Here is a 19,207-nt window from a genome sequence, read left to right as displayed (position 1 = left end):
CTCCCCAGCCCAATTCCTTTAGAGAGAGGGAGTGAGCACACACACATGCATTGCCTTACTTGGGTTGGGTTAGGTAACATTTAAATAATTCTAATCCTGCAATGTATTACAGAAGTTGCCTAAATGGAACCTATCCTCTGCAATTCCCTTCTCTGTTACTCATATTAAAGACTAGGACAATACAGGCTAAGCAGATGCTTTAAATACATACCTCTTATCTAGAGTATTCACCATCTTATCATTTAAAACCCTTTGGGGGTAGATACTGTAAAGTATGCTGGTATACCAAAAGAGACATGCCTTCCAAAAAGTCATGAGGTTATGTGCATGCAAATCATTCGCATGCATTTCTCATCCATAGCGTATAAACCTCCACAAACTACTTCCTGTAACATTTACTCCTGAAAAAACACAGTGCCACAAATAGCATTAAAATATTCCTTTTTGTAGCGGCTTCACTCAAGAAAACATAAACACACATTTTGCTATTTGCAATCTTTATTTCATGAATAATTAAGAAGAAAACATGGCAACATTGGCAAATCGAAGGCATACATACTAAATACTCATACAGAATACATTATGGAAAAAGTAAATGCCCAGATCTTTAGTGGTCCTTGCAAACTAAAAGCATATTGGTCCTCGAAAAGGTTTCGCTTAAAATATGCCTGCTGACCTTTTAAGTTCCAATGATTAACAGCTTGTGCCTTTCAAACCAGAAACAGGGCGAAATGCAATTTGAACATACTTCCAGATTTTCCACCAACCTGTATTTCTCAGCTCTAACCAGAAGCAAACAAAATGGTTTTTTCCTCACCTTTTAAATGTATACGCTAATACACCACCCTAAGTATTCAAGACGCAAGCACTTCTTGAAACATGTTCAGTTTTATTAAGAACCTGCATATGTACATATACGTATACACACATGTATATATGTGTGTATATATATGTACATATATACAATTATGTAAAACCTCTATATATATGTAAAATGTCTATATATGTCAGTGTGTGTGTGTGTAAACCATTTGAAAGGGTTCTGGAAAAGAGAAAAGTGCTTGTTGTCTAGAACAAGAATTACTAAACCCATACATGTACTGCTCCGTCAGTCTAACAGTTGTGTTTCAAGGGAGTATAAAACCAATACAAATCAGAAAAGCTGGATGGATGAGAAGAGCTTTTAAGAATCACTGTTTTTTACACCATCTTTAAAGGCCAGGGAAAATAAGCTTTAAATTAGCTATTTAGGAGATATTAGTACTGGCTGCAGAGTCATCTCAAGCAAGGTTAGTCCTTATCCAATACAGTGCTGTGAAATTAGACTGAGACATCAATAAAATTCTGTTCTCTCATGAAGTCCAAAATTCACACTGCTCTGCCAATTCTGCCTCACACGTGAACTGAAAGTACCCTCATTCAAGAGTTGGAGGGTACCAATTAATGCCCTTCTGACTTTGATCTGGAGAGTTGCCCAATATTAAATGGGATCACTGATTTATTTCATGCACATTGAACAACTCTTGATCATTACTGACCTAAAGTGAACTTACAGTCTGGAGGCTAACTAGTCTATGCTTTGTTTAGTAGTGTCATACTTTCTTTCCATTAGATAACATACAGAAAAAACATTTCTGTTCAAAGAAACCCTTCAGATATGTATAAAAGTGCTACTTAAAAATAGTAAAATTGACCTTACAATATATGCAAAACCAAAAGTTTCTAACAAATTGAAATGTTGTAAGTTATAAGGATTAATTCTTGAGTATGTTACATGTACTTGTGCCCTCCCTACTGAACTGATTCCCAAGTAATTATCCTAACTGAACATATGCAATAATTGGAAACCAGTAAAAGCCTCCAGAGAAATTTCAACAATGGAACAAAAAAATAAAAGCCTCTTTCTCCCCATTTGTTGAAATAGAGTTCAGAAACAAAAATTGACTATTCTGTTATTGCAAATGCAGTCTACTGTTAAAACAGGTCAGTTCATGAACTGTGGAACCAGGACTGCCGATGGCTCCTCTGCAGCAGGAAGTGTCCACTGGGCTTCCTACCTACCATATAAATACACTAGTTACATGCCATTAAAATAATACATATATCACTAGGATGAAAATGCATTGCTATGCTGGGGCACAGTAAGTTTTAAGCCTTGACTTCCCCAAACAACTTGTTCATATTCTAGAACTCTATGCAAAATACAAAAGCCTTAGAAAAGTGCAACAAAACTAGCTTTATGACATTTTTCTTTCAGTTTCCATAAATACAATCTCATAAAAATATTATTAAACAGAAGCATACTTCCCAGTGGAGAACAAATGTGCCACATTTCAGCTTTGAGTAAGTGATTTGGGCTAAACTGAAACCCCCTGAAAATAGGGGATTAAAATGAAACCAGCTTAATTGCATCAGGCTGCTGTAATATTCTGCCAAAAGTTTACCCTACCGTTTTGCATCCACAAGTCCTGCTGGAACTGATAGGAACTTTATGTGCAACTCTGTGGCAGACAGTGGCCTAAGGGTAAGGAATATTCCAAGTATAAGATAAATGTCAGTTGGGAGGAAGTCATCTGGTATTCATAGGTTTTACTGAAGTTTCAGTGTGAGGAAATAATCCTATTATTGCAGAATGAATTAATTTATGGAAGCTAGGAGAGTGGCCTTGTCAAACTGAGTTCAAGGGTGTTGCATCCCAAAAACTGGCAAGCACAAATGGATAAGGAAAAAAAGTCACTCGTATCAACACTCTAACAGAAATCAGAACTGTACAAACCTTGATCTTTTAAGTTATTTAGCATTAATTATCAAAAGCATATTTGCTACATATTCCAGATGCTTAACATCTTGGCTTTGACAATTACAAAGTGTACTACAACGCTGATACTGAAATCATAGGGAATACAACAGCAAAAACTCAGATGAACAAAGGACTGGGAATACTCAGCAAGCCAGTTAGTAACTTAAAAGCCATCCAGCCACTCTCCTTTGAAAGCAGAAACACTAGTAGAGATACCTTTCTAAAAAGGGACAATTAAATATATTAAGACATGTCTGTGAACCCTTAACTCATTTAAGGAGTTGGTAATTTGGGGGCAAGAACACCTGATGGACACCCTGGGGTGATATAGGCTATATGGGAGATAAGGAGGTTGCAGGAGAGTTAAACAGCTCTAACACGTTTTACCAATCAACACATACTAACTTGGGAAAGCACGGTGGCATGTCCAGAACTTGTGACTACACTTTAATACCCCTTTTCACCAAATTATTTCTCAAACTGGTTAATGCTACTGAGTATTCATACATTAATGCTAGCTTAAAGAAAGGAATTGCAGAAATAGAGCTTGGCAGAACATAAAAATAAAACAGAAATAAATATTTACCAAGTCAAGGGAAGGACCACAAACAAACTATATAGTTAAATCAGTCTGTACATGAACACTACTATTTTAAAATCCTCTTTCTTAGGCCACCTCAGCAAGAGTATTACTCACAATAGGCAAAAAATAGTGTCAAGGTGTAGAACTGGATTCCTTCCCAGAAGAATCCTGCCCCTTAATAGCTCCTGCTCGATGCAGCCTGCAGTTAATCTGTGACTGTATTAGTTGCAAGAGTGAAATAAGAAGTAAAGTCACCACATGCGTCACATGAACACAGCTTTAAAGGCTTAACTTTAGCCTATGCATAGCTTCACGCCAGCCATCCAGAGGGGGCAGCTTTGGAAGATATTGTCACATATCACCTGAAAACCAGACAGCATTCCCAAACCAGCCACAAGCAGAACACAGAAAGTAAGAAAAACACCCAGAAGTTCTCCGTATCTCCAACTTCCCAAATAATCTTGTTTAAAACTAGACTATAATAAAATTTGTACCCTGGGCCAAAACTGTACAGAATTAGAGAGAATTGAGTAGAAGTAATTTTTTTGGTGATGCAAAAGATGCAACAGAAATGTCTGAAGTGTTGAATCAGGGAACTGAAAAAATAGATAAGAACTTAACACTGAGATCATTAACAGAAATGAGATGCCAATGAGAATTTTTTGTCACAGCTACAAAATTCTTAAGGCAGATCCTCAGCAGTTTAAACCACTGTATTACATCATTTGAGCAAGGGACAAATTTATTTCTCCTCATGCATGTAAAACCAGAGTATGACTGCTGCCAGTGGTATTAATATGAGTTTACACCAATACATCAAAGCTGAGTTCATTCAGCTCTGGCAAATTAAGGGGCCCCTAAAGCATGATGATGGACTTCACAGAAAAATGCTAACGGTGGAAATATTTTACAAAACTGGAGACAAAAAGTTATCAGAAATGCTATAAGTAACTTGAGGAATATATTTTATGCAAGAGAAAAATTTACATCAGAATATGCTGTAATTAAATACTATATTCTGGATAACCTATCCACAAACACAAATTTAAAAGGGAAAATTTCACTTAATTTTTAAGAGGCATGAGAATGAGAGATCTTTGTGAGAGCCGCCGAGATTCACACCAGAGATACTAAATTAGTGTTTCTATTTAAATATACAAGACAACCAAATCAAACCGGCTCAAACAAAACCAACTGAAAACCAAATCAAGTGTAATCCATTCTGAAGTCACCTCAGTTCTGTTATTGTTAGATATTCCATATCAAGACTTCTCTGACAGAATTTTCCTGAATAACCAAAATTAAAATTTTCCTCCCATCCCCTCTTTTTTGGTAAAGAAAACCCCACAACTGTTCATTCAGTTCACTGCTGATGATCTTGCATCAGGATGACAACTAGCCAACCTGAATACACATCTGCCTCTGAACTCATCTCTCTAATCTATGGAAGTGTTTCAGTAAACAGGATCCAGAAGATGATACAGTTGTTGCCCACCCCACCCCTACAGCTGGCAATGAGTAACCTTGATATACTACAGCACAGGAATTCGCAAGGCACATATTAAAATGCAATAATATAAATGGATGATAAAATATTTGTCCTTTTTTTAGTACATTCAGAAATATTTTCTGGATTAAAAAGAAAGTAAATCAGCATAAACTTGCACTTCATATGTACAAAACCAGGCTGTTTCAGGATTAATTATGAGTAGAAACCAAACAGAACAGTATCATCCATGTCCAGCTATTCTTCCTCTTGAAAAATTTAATGCTGTTTGAACCTTCAGAAAAGACATGTTGTAGAGTGCAGCAGGGCACTGTGTTTGTTTTAGGTCTTCCATTGCTTCATTACTTCCACTTAGACAGCTGTGCAACATCTTGTATGTAAAGGCTCAGATATATCATTATAAGAAAAACTCTTCATGAAGCCCGATATTCCTTTACAGATATGAATTCAGCAGAGGTTTATCAGACAGATCACATGAAGAAGTTTACAGAGCTCTGAAGTTCAAAACAAGATCATTTTTATAATTACTAATAACTTTTCTCTCTTTCTCTCTCTCTGAAGACTAGCAGCTCATCTTTTTAAGTATCTGGAAAATGTGATTTCCCCTTTTAGACATGGTTATACTATTAGCGTTATTTCAGTTAAGGTCTAATACAACATTCCAGGTAAATGAAGTTGACCATTGGACAGAAAAAAATCAGCTTAAAGCTCAAATTACCTTAACAAAACAGGTCATGAGTGAATTTAGACCAAGAAATACTATCCTTTTCATTAGAAAAATATTTTCTTAAAATCTAAGGCAATGAATAAGACAATCATAGATAAGGATGTCTGTTCAGAGGATGAATAGAAGGTTTTTTAAACACAAATTGGCAAAAACTGGAATTTGGTAGTAAGAGATGGAATGGGAGACCGCAATAATGTGTATTTCCAATAGGACTATTCCTATTGAAACTTATTTGAAGAAATGAAGTAAACAAAAATTTTTGAAGAAATATACAGGAGAGGAAATTGTATTTCAGACTTTTATTAAAATCTGTTAATGAAGATTTTTCACTTGAAGCCTCTCTTGTAACAATGGTCTTTAGATTATGTTGGCTCTTCAAATGCACCAATTAATACTCTGAGGGTATCTAGCTACTTTTAGGGTTCTAAAGAACCATAAGAATGTATGAGACACCGCTGCTCTGAAAACTTCTCCAAAGGCCCTCACCATGGATTAAGGAGTTATTTTGCAAATTTTCGTAATTCTCACAGGCACATATCAGTGTAAGCGTATATTTTTATACAATGCTAGCTGCTAGAGACATGCTGAATTATTACTCTTCATACGGGCTATGTTCTTCAGATGATAGGTTTTTGGATTTGGCAATAATTTTGAGTTAAATCTGTGCTTTTATACCATGATGAAGTTTCACAGATGCCAAGCACAGTTGCGTTCACTGGGTTAACATCTATGACATTCAAACTGTCTTTAACAGTCATAAGAGCACCATAGGAATGGCAGATTCATTTTCTTTATAACAGGGTACTATGATGAAAAAGCATGTGCTTATAAATAGCAGTTGTTACAGAACTCACTTCTAAAGTAGGCTTCTGCTTAATATTAATGAGAGATGTTCAACTGTGGCTTAACTGCTGATAAGTATTCAGAAAAATAAGAGGCAGAAGCAATGACAGAGTGAAGTCTTCCCTTGATTTGACAAACAAGGTTACAACAAACAGCTTATGACAAATGGATATATGAAATCATTCTGAGCCATTAACATTCTGCACGAGGCCCTGAAGTGCCAGGATGTATCAATTCAATGATCGCTAAGGCACTTACTTGAACTCTTTTGCCCGAGAGCTGTTACATGAATTCAGGTACATCTTAGGAAAATAGAAGTTGAGCAGACTAAAGTTTCTCAATTCCTTCCTTGTACAGTAACTCATTTCCATGCAATATTCGAGACTACTGGGTGTATAAACATTACATCAGTTCCTCCATAGTTCTTGTCAGAGAACATCTCACCTTCTGTCAGTCAGATGAGGATGTGCAAGATCAATGAAAAACACACAGAAAACATGGCAAAGCTGGATTTTTGAGACAAACTACTTCATTATTACATCTTATTGAAAATACCTTCTCTGCAGAGGAAATGCTATCCCAGTTCCAAAATTCTACCACAGAAATCCATGACGTATGCTCGTATTGCTGTAGAGTAAAGCCTGGGGTAGCTGTCCGTGCTATACAGGCAACAGAGGAAGAGGGGAAAGAACAAGCTGTACAAGGGTTGATTATTGATTCGTTTCTGTTATAATGGAAGCACAGGGAGCTGGGACAGATTCCTTGAAGTACAGCGTACCCTGAAAACCAGGAGCTGTATGTGCTAGTCTTTACAATCCGTAAGATAAAGTTGGAAGCCACATCACTGTGACAGAGGTAGGCTTATAATGAAGCTTTAGAATGAAGAGTTCTTCTGTGCCAAATTTTTCGAGGTATTGAGAGCAATTTTCCACTCAATTTGTCATTACGGAATAAAAGCTTGTCTTCCTAGAATATTGTACACATTTTAAAGGAGGGAAAATAGCTGTAAAGGCAGTAACTAAATTACCATTAAGAACTCTACTGTATCGGGGTGCCATATGCTGTGGGTAGAATATTCAGACTCTGTGGTATCAGGACGCTACAGAAAGTTCAGTAATACGACGCCATGTTATCCTTTTCCTTCTCAAAGCTTTAGCTGTACATTCAGTCTCTTACATGCTAGAGGATCCATTCATCTCACTCTCCTAGGAAAGAAAGCTTCAGGAAGTCTGGCTGGAAAGGCAGCACATAAGTAGGCCAGGCTCTTTAGGCTACATAACTAATCTGAATAGCTTAATAACTTGGGTTATTCCAAGCACTGTGGCAACAAGTTCTTGCTTTTAAACAGCTGTTTCCAGGCTTAGTAGCTGAAGCAATCTGAGGCAATCCAGGGTAGTGTCACTGAAGTTTGAGGGGACTCAAATGTTGCCAGTTTTCAGTGAAATGGGAATTAGCATTTCAGTAAGATTTCCATCTCATAGCTCGTGTTGGTTCTATCCTGTGGATCTGTTGAATTGTTAGGGTTTCAGGTTTCAAAGTATTTGTAAATTGCTGTAACATACAGCATGACATTCTGCCAGTCTGGACGCTCAGTTCGCACCATTTCATTGATGTCCTGTCACAGAAAACAGTTTGGTCAAAGTCAGGAATGATAACCTTGTAAATAATATGGTAGTGTTTTTACAAATTCCTAGGAATGGTAAATCTGTAAAGTTTCCACAATTTAAAGTATTGATGAAGAAAGCTGTTTTCTTCCATACATTTTGTATTACTTACAAAATGTAAACAGCTATGAATAGCCTATCTGTAGATTTTTTGTTGACTTAAGATCAAAATGTCCAATGCTGTGCATACTTGAGTTGTCCCCCACTTAGTACAATTAGTATAGTAGTCAAGACGTTAGTGTTCACATATCCCTACACCAGCCTCGCAAGTCAATGCAGTCTACCTAGGAACTGTGAGTTACAGCATCAAAGCCTAGAAGCTAAAGTTCAAAATTCATATCAGGGTAAGAGTCAAGCGTCAATAAATAATTTAATCTCATTTTACAGTAGATTAGTGAACTTTAGATTACTTTATATGTATTTTTGAGTAAAGAGGCAAGGAATAGGGAAGTTTACTACCAATTTGGGTATATCCAAGAGACGAAGCAATCAGTGTCTAACTGATAGGCCAGTTCACATGTATTTCGTAGTAATAGTATACCAGATTGTCAGTGAATAAGCAGGGTAAACAAAGCCTGATCTACCCCTTTCAGCACATGTACACAGGAAAACAGAGTGATGCTGTTTCTAATAATTTTTGTTTAATGTAAGGGTCTATTTTGTAAGCTTTGGGTCCAGGAACCTCCAGAACTCAAAAAAGAGAAAGGAATTTTTTTTAATTCCCCACATGAAAGTAGCTGAACATTCTCTTATTCAGGGAACAAATAACTTCCCCTTACATTACCACTACTATTTACATACAGTAGTTTTCACACCCCTTTTCACCCTCCATTTCACACCCTTTTTCACCCTCCACCCATGCAATACGGACAAGGAAAAAATCCACAAATATACATGTCATACACACTGTGTATCTTGGTATGTAAATAGACACTAAATCCTTAGGATGGCTACAATTTGCACTTAGAAGATTTAATTCTTTTTAGAATATCTGTAATAAGTACATTACAAAAAATAAAAGACAGACAGCAACGATTTAGACTAAAGCTGAATTATGTAAGAATTACTGCAGTTATTTTCCACAATCTAGTTCTTATATCAGCACTTGGTAAGAAACTTCCACTTTTCAAATCACTGACAAAGTCTAAGTACTAAAGCTCAACAGTTGCACTGCTATTGTCAGCAAATACAATGCTGGGGGGTAAAGGCTCTGATAAGGATCAGGGAAAGTGTTATTTTTAAAAATGTCTGACTTTATTGTATTATTAGTTACTAACTCTGGCAGCTCTGTTAGAATTTAGGTTACAAAAGTATCACTGAAGTATAATTTCTGATACTGGCAATTTTAGTTGAATTTTTGTGATTATTCACAAGGGTTTGGGATACTCCCAATTCCATACCTTCAGAAATCTTCCTTTTCTGGCAAATACTATACTATTGAAAACTAATTCTTTTAAGATAAAATTTGTATAAGAAAGCTTATTATAAACAATATTTGAAAAAAAGTTTCAATTATTTACAATTATGACAAATTAAAAGTCTAAGCTTAAGAGTTAAAATCTTGACTGTCATATTACACTGAGCAAAAGCACAAATTACATAGCTTGATTTGTACCTCCAGAATTCCAAAAAACCCAAATAATTTGAAAGTAGGTCAGAGACAGGAGAGAATTAATGAATTCTTGAAGATTGTATCACATAACTATTTCTCAAATTCTTCTCAAACAAATTCATTGCCTTATTATTATTTCTTATGATATTGAGAGATGAGTTTTGGTGAATCTTCCTTTTATAGCTTAAGAGTTTAACTGCTATAGGCTGTCATGCTGTTGCCTTTGCTGCAGCTGCTGGAGTACAGGTCTGTATCTCAGTCACTATTTAATGCAAAAAACATGTAAGCTTAAGTTGTTGATGACAGTGGGTTTATTAAACACAGCCGCTGAGGTAAGGAGTATCTTTTATGTTTTTCAGTCAAGTATGATACAAGGGCAATAACCTCTAGTTGGGCTCATCTACTGCTATTTTTAAGTATAAAGCATCAAAATCTTTCAAAAGTACAAAACAGAATAATTTGATTTTTATAAATGGGACATAATTCATTCAGTATGCATTTAAAACTTACCAGAGTAGATTTAATACCAACACTTTCAGCTGCCTGAAAAGCCAAAGTGAAATTTCTTCTCTGCATGAGATACAAAAACATGTTAGAATCCAAGGAAATACTACTTCAAACATAATAAAGTGGTGTTAAGAATGTTCATAGTAATGCTGCTACTTTTGCTTCAAATGGAGTCTATAATTTGACCATAGTAATTTAAAAAGAGCCATAGGAATGAACATGTCCTAATAGCATCCAAAAATGTATGGAAAATTTTCATTAATTCCTCATTCAGAAGATAATGCTGAAAAAATCATTGTCAGTGAAGAATGACTGAGTTATAAAATGTTAAAGAATAAATTATTTATTCTTTAAAAAGCAGAAATAAAAAAAATCTCTTAATGTATTAATGAAATATTCTTATATCTTTTTAGGAATTATCATTAATAATACATCTCCAGATAACACATCAGTAGGTATTAACTATAGCACACTAGAATACATACAGACTACTCTGCAGTCTTGACATCTTCTAGTTTACCTTCATTTGATATATATCACTTGAGAAGAGTATCAGTCACTTATCAGTATGAGAAAGTAGGATGAAACAACATCCTTGTGATATTGAAAGAGATAAACAAAACATGTCAAGATACAAAGTTGATGGATTTTAAATCTTAAACTTAAGCTTAAACACTCCTTGCTTCCAAAACACGAACTGAAAACACTTCCCAACTGTTTGTGTTAAATAAAATGCCTCAGATTAAATTTATGACCTGTTATTTTTTTTCTTTTATCTGTTCCAAAGTTCCTTTTAACCCAATGATCTCATAATATTAAAAAGTTATAATAAGAGTAGCAGCAAGATAGTTTGATGTGTTTCAATTATGATTCCTAGTAATACTGGGTTTTTTTAGAACTCAAATTTGTTCTTCATTCTTCTTTATTAACCCATATTAATTATATAGCCTTGCAGTCCCAGGAATGGGATTTTTAATGTCATACCTTGTCCTGGCTGTTTAGTTCTTGATAGGGAATATGGGCTGGGAGGTAAGTATGGAGGACTGCACAGAAAGCCAAGCCATCGTTCCAGCTACTGCTGAAGTTTGTTATGTCGATATTCTCAAAGGAAAAAAAATATAAACAATATTAAAATCATAATCTAACAAGTATTAGTTCTACCAATCCACCAATACTTATAGGGTTTTTGTGTGTGGGGTTTTTTGTTGTTGTTTTTTTGTTGGTTGTTTTTTTGTTAATACTTTTGAAGAAATCAGCAGAGAAAGCAAACAGCCTAATACTAAAGTTCTGTGGTAAGAAACCAAAATCCACTACTACAGAGAACAACAAAAACATGTAGTGATACAAAAGTAAGTTATCTTGTATATGAATTCAAGGCAATATTAAGCTCCCCCCCCAAGTGCAAAATGTGTGTGTTAAAAGGTGTAAAACGTTGTGCTAGAGAGGGTAAGAGTATAGATTTGGTACAACTGTACACACCAAGACAGAAAAGCAAAGGAGTTAGAGACGTATGCCTAAAATCCCTGAAACTGACCACGTGGCAGTATCTCTGTTAATTTAAGATTTTACTTTTCTGCTTCTACTGCATTAATATCCAGACAAAATTTGTAACTAATGAGGGCAAGTATTTTCTCTGCTAAACAAACCATTTCCATACAGAAACTTACATGAACAAGATGACAAACAAAAATTAAGTTTCAGTTGGAAATAAAGATGTTGCAACAGATTTCACACTGACACTGGCAGGGAATCATTATCTCTGGGATTGGAATTGAAATTGAAAAATGCAGTCTTGCACTCTTGATCTTTTAGTTCCAGTAGGAAACTCAGTGGCACTGGTAAATGCATCTCCTGAGACTGTATGTATTATTGTAAAAAGAGTCAGCCAGTCCAAAAGAGTTATGAACAAGATGCCTCAGTGACCTTTTAAATTACTGTATACTTGGCTGTTGGCAGTCAAACAATGGTAAAGAGTCTAAGTGGATAGCAGTCAGTTTAAACTTTAATTAAGAAACAACCAGTAACAACAACTCACAGGTTATCTTTTAGACCTTTATGGAGACATATAAATATGCTTTAATATCTAACTCACTTAACTGGGCTTAAGCAGAAGCTAACCAGATCCCCTACTTAGTTTTTAAAATTTTAATGTAGCAGGAACTATAACCTCCAGTCACAGAATTACAAAAACACAATCACACAAGTCAACCTTTCACCTGACAGCAATTTAATAGTCATCACCCATCTTTGACAAGACACTAAAACTTCTCATTCCTAACACAGAAAAATCCACCTGGAATCAGTGTTACTTTGCCATGCAGGCTGGGAATGAAGGCAGTTGTATTCCTTGTCAAACCAATGATTTGGATTACAAACGGAAAACAACTGCAATCCCCTCCAACAGAGGAAAAAAACAAAACTAAAGGCAATTTCTAGAAGAATGCGAGGGAAATCTCCATTTCCTGCTCAGCTTTAGCACTTTTTATACAAAGTCCACCAAATGCAGGTTCAGACTCTGGTGACGTAAGCGTACGTGCTCAGGCTCACAATGCTGAAGGCAGTGGTCTGAGCCTCGCCTGCCGTCCTGCTGCCTGCTTGCAAACGGAAATGTCATTGTTGGAGACCCCCAGTCTGTGGGAACATGTTCTTCACACAGCTTCCGCAAGCCACAGGGGTGGGAAAATTTAAAAGCAAAAGAAAAAAACCCGAAGCTCTCCCTCCTTTCTCCTCAAGAGAGACAGGAAATTGGATTTAAATTAATGCTTGGTTAAAACTTTTTCAATGTTACTTAAATTAGGCAAACAAATGCAACACACAGTACAAGGCTTTCTGTATCAGAAACAGTGTGGCCAGCAGGAGTAGGGCAGTGATCCTGCCCCTGTACTCGGCACTGGTGAGGCCGCACCTCAAATGCTGTGTTCAGTTTTGGGCCCCTCACTACAAGAGAGACATGGAGGGGCTGGAGCGTGTCCAGAGAAGGGCAACGGAGCTGGGGAAGGGTCTGGAGCACAAGGCTGATGGGGAGCGGCTGAGGGAACTGGGGTTGTTTAGCCTGGAGAAAAGGAGGCTGAGGGGAGACCTCATCGCTCTCTACAACTACCTGAAAGGAGGTTGTAGAGAGGTGGGGGTCGGTCTCTTCTCCCAAGTAACAAGCCATAGGACAAGAGGAAATGGCCTCAAGTTGCACCAGGGAGGTTTAGATCAGATATTAGGAAAAATTTATTCACCAAAAGGGTTGTCAAGCACTGGAACAGGCTGCCCAGGGAAGTGGTGGAGTCACCATCCCTGGAGGTATTTAAAGGATGTGTAGATGTGGTGCTTAGGGACATGGTTTAGTGGTGGACTTGGCAGTGCTGGGTTAACAGTTGGACTTGATGATCTTAAAGGTCTTTTCCAACCTAAATGATTCTATGAAAAAAAAGGAAAAAATATCAGATTGTTAAAGCCAATAAATTTATACTTGTGTCTGTTTACAAAGTTACTTTTTGAAAAGTTCTTTCCCCCTACCCTGTAACCAGTAATGCCTCGGATCACATCTGTATCAATAAGATGGATAAAAGTAAGGAGAGGGGCTTTTTCTTGTCACAGTCACCTGTGGCAAGCTAGTTATAAAAATCAAATATGAGTGACCATGTTTCCTTTGCTACACAATCCACTGAGGGAGAAAAACTCGGTCCTGGTTTTCACCCCTTGGCTGAAACATTCTCCCTCCTTCCCCAGGATGGCCAAGTGATGTGGGAAGAGGAGGAGAAAGATGTACATTGGCATTGTCACAGTTAAGTTAAACACAGATCTGCTCAGACATACATGCATGCATCTAGCCAAACTATTAAGAAAAAAAAAATCTTACTAATTAAAGCTACTGAAAAGCATTAGCAACTTTTTAAGTCTCAGGACTACAAGGATAGATATGACATTCCTTACTAAAGTAAGGAGGAATGCTGAAGCATTGCTGAATCTGGTTAACGGTTTCTAACACGCGTGTTTCCAATCTAGTGACTTAATGCTGGATATAGTTTCAACAAGTACCTGTTGAATTGGTATTATTGTCGAATATACTCTATTTACCATAGACCAAGAGCCCATTGAAGTCAGTCACCAGTCACTGTACAAATAAAATAAAGTTTGATAGTACTTTGCCTCACAGAGCTTACAATGTCTTGTTTTCTCTCCCAGGTTGCTCCACACATTTCAGAGGAAGCACAGCAATATTTGTTTGAAAATTTAAGAGTTTGAGCCTGAACACCAGCATCACTGAAGCACAGAGGGGATCTCAATACTGAAAGAGGGATGGAAGAGTACACAGCCTTCAAAGTGAGAACAATAGCTTATATTGGAAACGAGAGAGCACAGAGAAAGGAGAAGCAAACAATGCAATACTGTTAAAGCAATGAGCAGGAATAGCGATCTTTGCAACAGTCAGGATGGACATCAACAGGCAAGAATGCTTTCATCAAAATTAGAAAATAGGATGCTGCAACGATGTGTATGATATCATCAGAACCTACACCTGAGGTTTGACCCTGTGGATGAAGAAGGAAGACTTGTGCTCAGAATATATGAAGAAAGAAATTGCAAGGTATCAAAACAGTCTGGATGAGCTAGGAAATAGACCTATAGAACAACTGGGGCTGAAGACAGAACTCTTCACGTGATTTAAAAACCAGGAGGAGTGCTCACCTCCAAAATCTAGAGACATTTTTCATAAGTATATTCCCTCACCCCAACATGTGAGCGAGAAAAACAGGATAAAGTTGTGCTGAACATGGTAAATGAAACTAAAACAAGAGAAAGTAATCTTCCCTTAAACACTATAGTTGTATAAACTAAAAATTTCACTTTAAATATTAGTAGCATCCATAGAATGTTCAATTTTGAATACAAACATTGGAAAAAGGGGCCAGTTAAAAAAGTTGACCTACAAGTTTTGTTGGTTCTCAAAAATAACTTGGAATGCCCTATTTTTCTACATCTTCCTGTAGGGTCCAGCTCTTATTATTAAGACAACAAGCAGAAAACAAACCCATCATCCAAGAATCTTAATGTATCCAGAGAAGCTGAATTAAATACAATGGAAGGAAACAATTAAAAGAGACTGGTTTTTGTTTCCAGTTGCTCTGAGCATTATGAATTATTATTACCTCTCAGACTAAAAAAGTATAATATTGGTCAGACACTAAAAAACAAATCTAGAAGCTGGACAGATTTCATTTAAACTGAAAATTTAATTTTTTATGTAGGGCTTTGAGCACGTAACTGGCACATTTAGATACAGCACAATTTTATTTCCCAAATGCTTTTAACTACTTGTGGTTTTTTGAAAAAGCTTGGTCAGTATAATGAAATCAATCTTGCATTAAGCTCTTATTTCTCAAAGAATTGATGGTAAACAGAACATCAGCCTAAAATCTCTGACATAATTTCTTCTTTGTTACTGCTTTTATTAAGTAATTGGCTCTATTAAGAGAATTCTGCTGGAATCTAATCCAGAATTTTTCTTCAAGCCATTTCAGACCACAAAGTATTAAAGCAATTGAAGGACATACTTTCAGATAAATTGTCAAATGAGGAATAAGCCTTTCTAGAGATAGGTGAACTAGAAGGAGATTTATCAGTCTTTGTCTATTCATGTTTAATACTTAGGATGGGAGTGAAGTCACCCCTAGTATTTGGGAGAGATTTTTTTTTAAAAAGGGAATTCTAACACAAGGAGTTAAGCAACAAGCTGTTGTCATAAAAAGATCTCTGGAAGACACTTTCCAACCAGGAATAAAAAAACAGAGTTAAAAATCTGTAAGACTTTTCTAGAGACAGAGCATAAGAATATAACATTTTATGTAATGAAACATACCAAATTTTACAGCCATGACAAAGAGGGGAAAAAAAGATGGTAAGGGAACACCGCGGTGGATCCACAACGAAAAAACATTTCAAGCATGACTCAAGCTCCTATTAAACTGCAAAGTGCAGAGCAGGACCAGTCACCACAAAATGAGTATTCCCTTGTGCTCACATAGAAAAAAAAGAGTAAGAAGATTCTTCCTGAAACAAGGCTGAAATTTAATAGGAACAAAACAATCCATCAGCTTAGGCTGAAATACAATAGTGGTTAAGTAGTAAATGAACTGAATTTGAACATGAATCAGAAGTGCATCCTTGCAGTAAAGAAGGCAAACTGTATCCTCAGCTGCATCACTAAGTACAGCCAACAGATCGAGGGATGGGATTCTTAAACTCTACGGGGCCCTTGTCAGTCTACACCTGCAATACTGTAGAGCTTGGGTCCCCCTAGTTCAAAATACTCATTGAAGAATAAAAAAGGGTCCAGCAGAGAGTTACCAAGATGATTAGATGGTTGGAGAACTTGAGAGATGAAGGAAGGTTGAAGGAAGTTGGTTTATTCAGCCTAAAGAAGATTCAGGGGGGATGTAATCAGTCTTCTAATGCCTAAAAGGCAGTTATACAGAAGATGGAGGTACTCTCTTCACAAGGACACCTGGTGACAGGACAAGACACAACAGGCTCAATTTCTTTCCAGGGAAATTCTGTCTGGATATAAGAAAAAAAAGTCTTCACCATGAAACAATTAAGCATTGGAATAGGTTGCCCAGAGAAGTGGAGGAATTGCCCTTACTAGAAACATTCTAGACTGCTTAACAGTGCTCTACATAACATCAATCTAAGGTGTCTCCCAACCTATGACTTTTCTAGAATTCACAAGTGTTTTTAACCAATGTAGTGCTAATTTTGAAATTGTCTCCTATTGCTTTTTGCAATAATCCTGAATTAACTGAGGGCCTTCTATAATGAGTGAAAATACCTTTTTTTAAAAAGCAAGAAACAGATATTGACTATTATAACCCAGAGATTCAACTTTCTTTTCCCCCTTCCCCCTGCCCCAGAAAACTCCACAGCTAAAAAAACCCACAAACACCAAAAAACCCCAACTATAGAAACCATGGTTTCTAACTTAGAGTTACAAACTAAGACCAAAATTATTGTAACCATCTCTTCAGTGGACATATCCACAGCTGTCTTCAATCTCCCTGAACTATGTGTATTACAATTTGAGCAGAGGAGCATACTGCATAGCAGCTATTTCTCCATCCCTTGCTCTGCACAAGGAGGAGTGGTTCCCACATCCTAACTCAGTTTGGCTCACAAATGAGTTAGGACATGGAAAAAATAAAACCATGTGTCTATGTCTCTGTTGTATTAGTTAATGAAATAAGTGGGCTGAGAAAGCAAAAGCATTAATATGATTCTGTACTATAATATATTCAACCATTAAAACAAGATGTGAGGTTTAAGTGACCTTGGCAGACTTCTTCCCATGGCAGAAAATTACTATTAAAAAGCTTTTAAAAACACATGCACACACAAAAGAAAAGAGTATCCATTTAAAAAATTAGAAGAGTAAACTACAAAATAACTGCTATCCACACTCTACTGAATCAGGATTCACTGATGCTCAAATCATGGATTAAAGCTGAGGCTATCAGTACTTCTGGCATTAGGTAAGAATGCAAAAGTACTTCTGGAATAGACTTAACAGCAGTCCCAACTACTGCCTCTTCAATCCCAGCTTCTGAAAATGCAGTAAATGGCAAATATAAACCATCAAAACCCTTAAATATTGACTGTTGATGTTTCTTTCCATACAAAAGACATGTTATTTTTCAGTTTTGGCACAAAAAAGAGCCATAAAAGGAGCAGTCATTCTCAAAATAAAAAACAATAATAGCTTCAGACATTAACATCTGAAGCACTTATAGAGATACAGACAACTTCATAATTTATTCTAAATTTTGTCATAATTAAGTCTAACAAGTTGACATTTCTCTTGTATCAGAATCCAATCCAAACAGAAAAAGGAAGCATGTCCTTCCTTAACTCAACAATTTTTGGCTAAAGCATCACAGCTTAAACCAAGGAGAGAAGTGTTTTGGCAGCCTGACTACTTCGATGAATCAACCAGACAGCACCAGGGAAAGCATGCACACCCTGGAATCATTATTTGAACATAGGCTTACATAAGCACACAGTCTTGTCCTCTTTTTGTGCTTTTAAAAAAATCATTATAATACTTTGAGTAGAATATGATCTAGCTTAGTCTTGATAAAGACATGTGTTTATAAGAACAGGTTTTCAAAAAAAAAAAAGCAACCCGAACCATCTTCTACTTTCAGCTTTGTTATTCTACACTTATTACTTGAGTACAAATGAAAGCATTGCTTGATTTCAAGGTACATTCAGCATAGCATTAGGTACACATACATTCATACTCAATGACACTGCTCAATCACTAAACAATTTTATTGTTTATTGCTGCCATGTAGATAATAAGTTTTAAATTTTTGTAAGACATGTAGCTTTGGTCTGTATAGGAGGTAGAAATTAGGTGGTCTTTCCAGAAAAAGGAGCATTGCATGAATTAGAGGACAGGTACTACAAGGCTACATTAAGGAGGACTTCCAGTGTATCTGTAATTAGGAAGCATGGAAAGCTTAAAGAAAGGTTAAAAAAAATTTAGTCTATTCTTGCTGCTATCTTGTGACAATTGCTTTTTTGGTGTCAGACTTCTGGAAGTGAATTATCTCCCAGAATGCTGACAAAAAATGGAAAATAAATTGAAATATTGCTGTAGATAAGAATGGGTAAGGATGTGTGTATCCTGTTTATTGGTCCCCTTCTTAACATGAAACATTCATGCTCACATCCTTTTTTGGACGTTTATTAGTTGTGTACTCAAAATGAAAGTAGCTCTGTTCCAGCTAGGGGAAATGCTCCATAACAGCTGGACAGGATTACTTTATGCTTTGAAGATATCTGGAATTTATGACAGTTTTATGACACTGCACATATTTTAGAGGAGCCAGGAGGATTCTCTTCTCTCTGGAAAATGCAGCACTTGGCGCTGTAGTCTGAATCAGTATGTCAGATCCTGAGTAAGCTAACACATGA

The 19,207-nt window shown here is 36.5% G+C and overlaps 1 protein-coding gene across 4 annotated transcripts in view; it reads right to left on the bottom strand.

Annotated features, from left to right (window-relative positions):
- Positions 1-487: 487 nt before the first annotated feature.
- Positions 488-19,207, bottom strand: part of SPECC1L (sperm antigen with calponin homology and coiled-coil domains 1 like) — a 73,547-nt gene continuing 54,827 nt past the window's right edge. For 3 of the 4 annotated variants that reach the window (XM_072880307.1, XM_072880308.1, XM_072880306.1), the window contains exons 14-16: positions 11,228-11,344; positions 10,247-10,306; positions 488-8,075 (exon numbers count right to left, since the gene is read on the bottom strand). In XM_072880307.1, the coding sequence (XP_072736408.1) occupies positions 7,986-8,075; positions 10,247-10,306; positions 11,228-11,344 (267 nt within the window). In that variant the 3' untranslated portion in view covers positions 488-7,985. The remainder of the gene's footprint in view (positions 8,076-10,246; positions 10,307-11,227; positions 11,345-19,207) is intronic. The other variant, XM_072880309.1, reaches the window with a different exon arrangement.

Source organism: Ciconia boyciana, chromosome 15 (assembly GCF_034638445.1).
Source record: "Ciconia boyciana chromosome 15, ASM3463844v1, whole genome shotgun sequence".
NCBI lineage: Eukaryota > Metazoa > Chordata > Aves > Ciconiiformes > Ciconiidae > Ciconia > Ciconia boyciana.
Note: the sequence above shows the minus strand (reverse complement) of the source record. Positions and strands in the feature narration are given on the sequence as shown.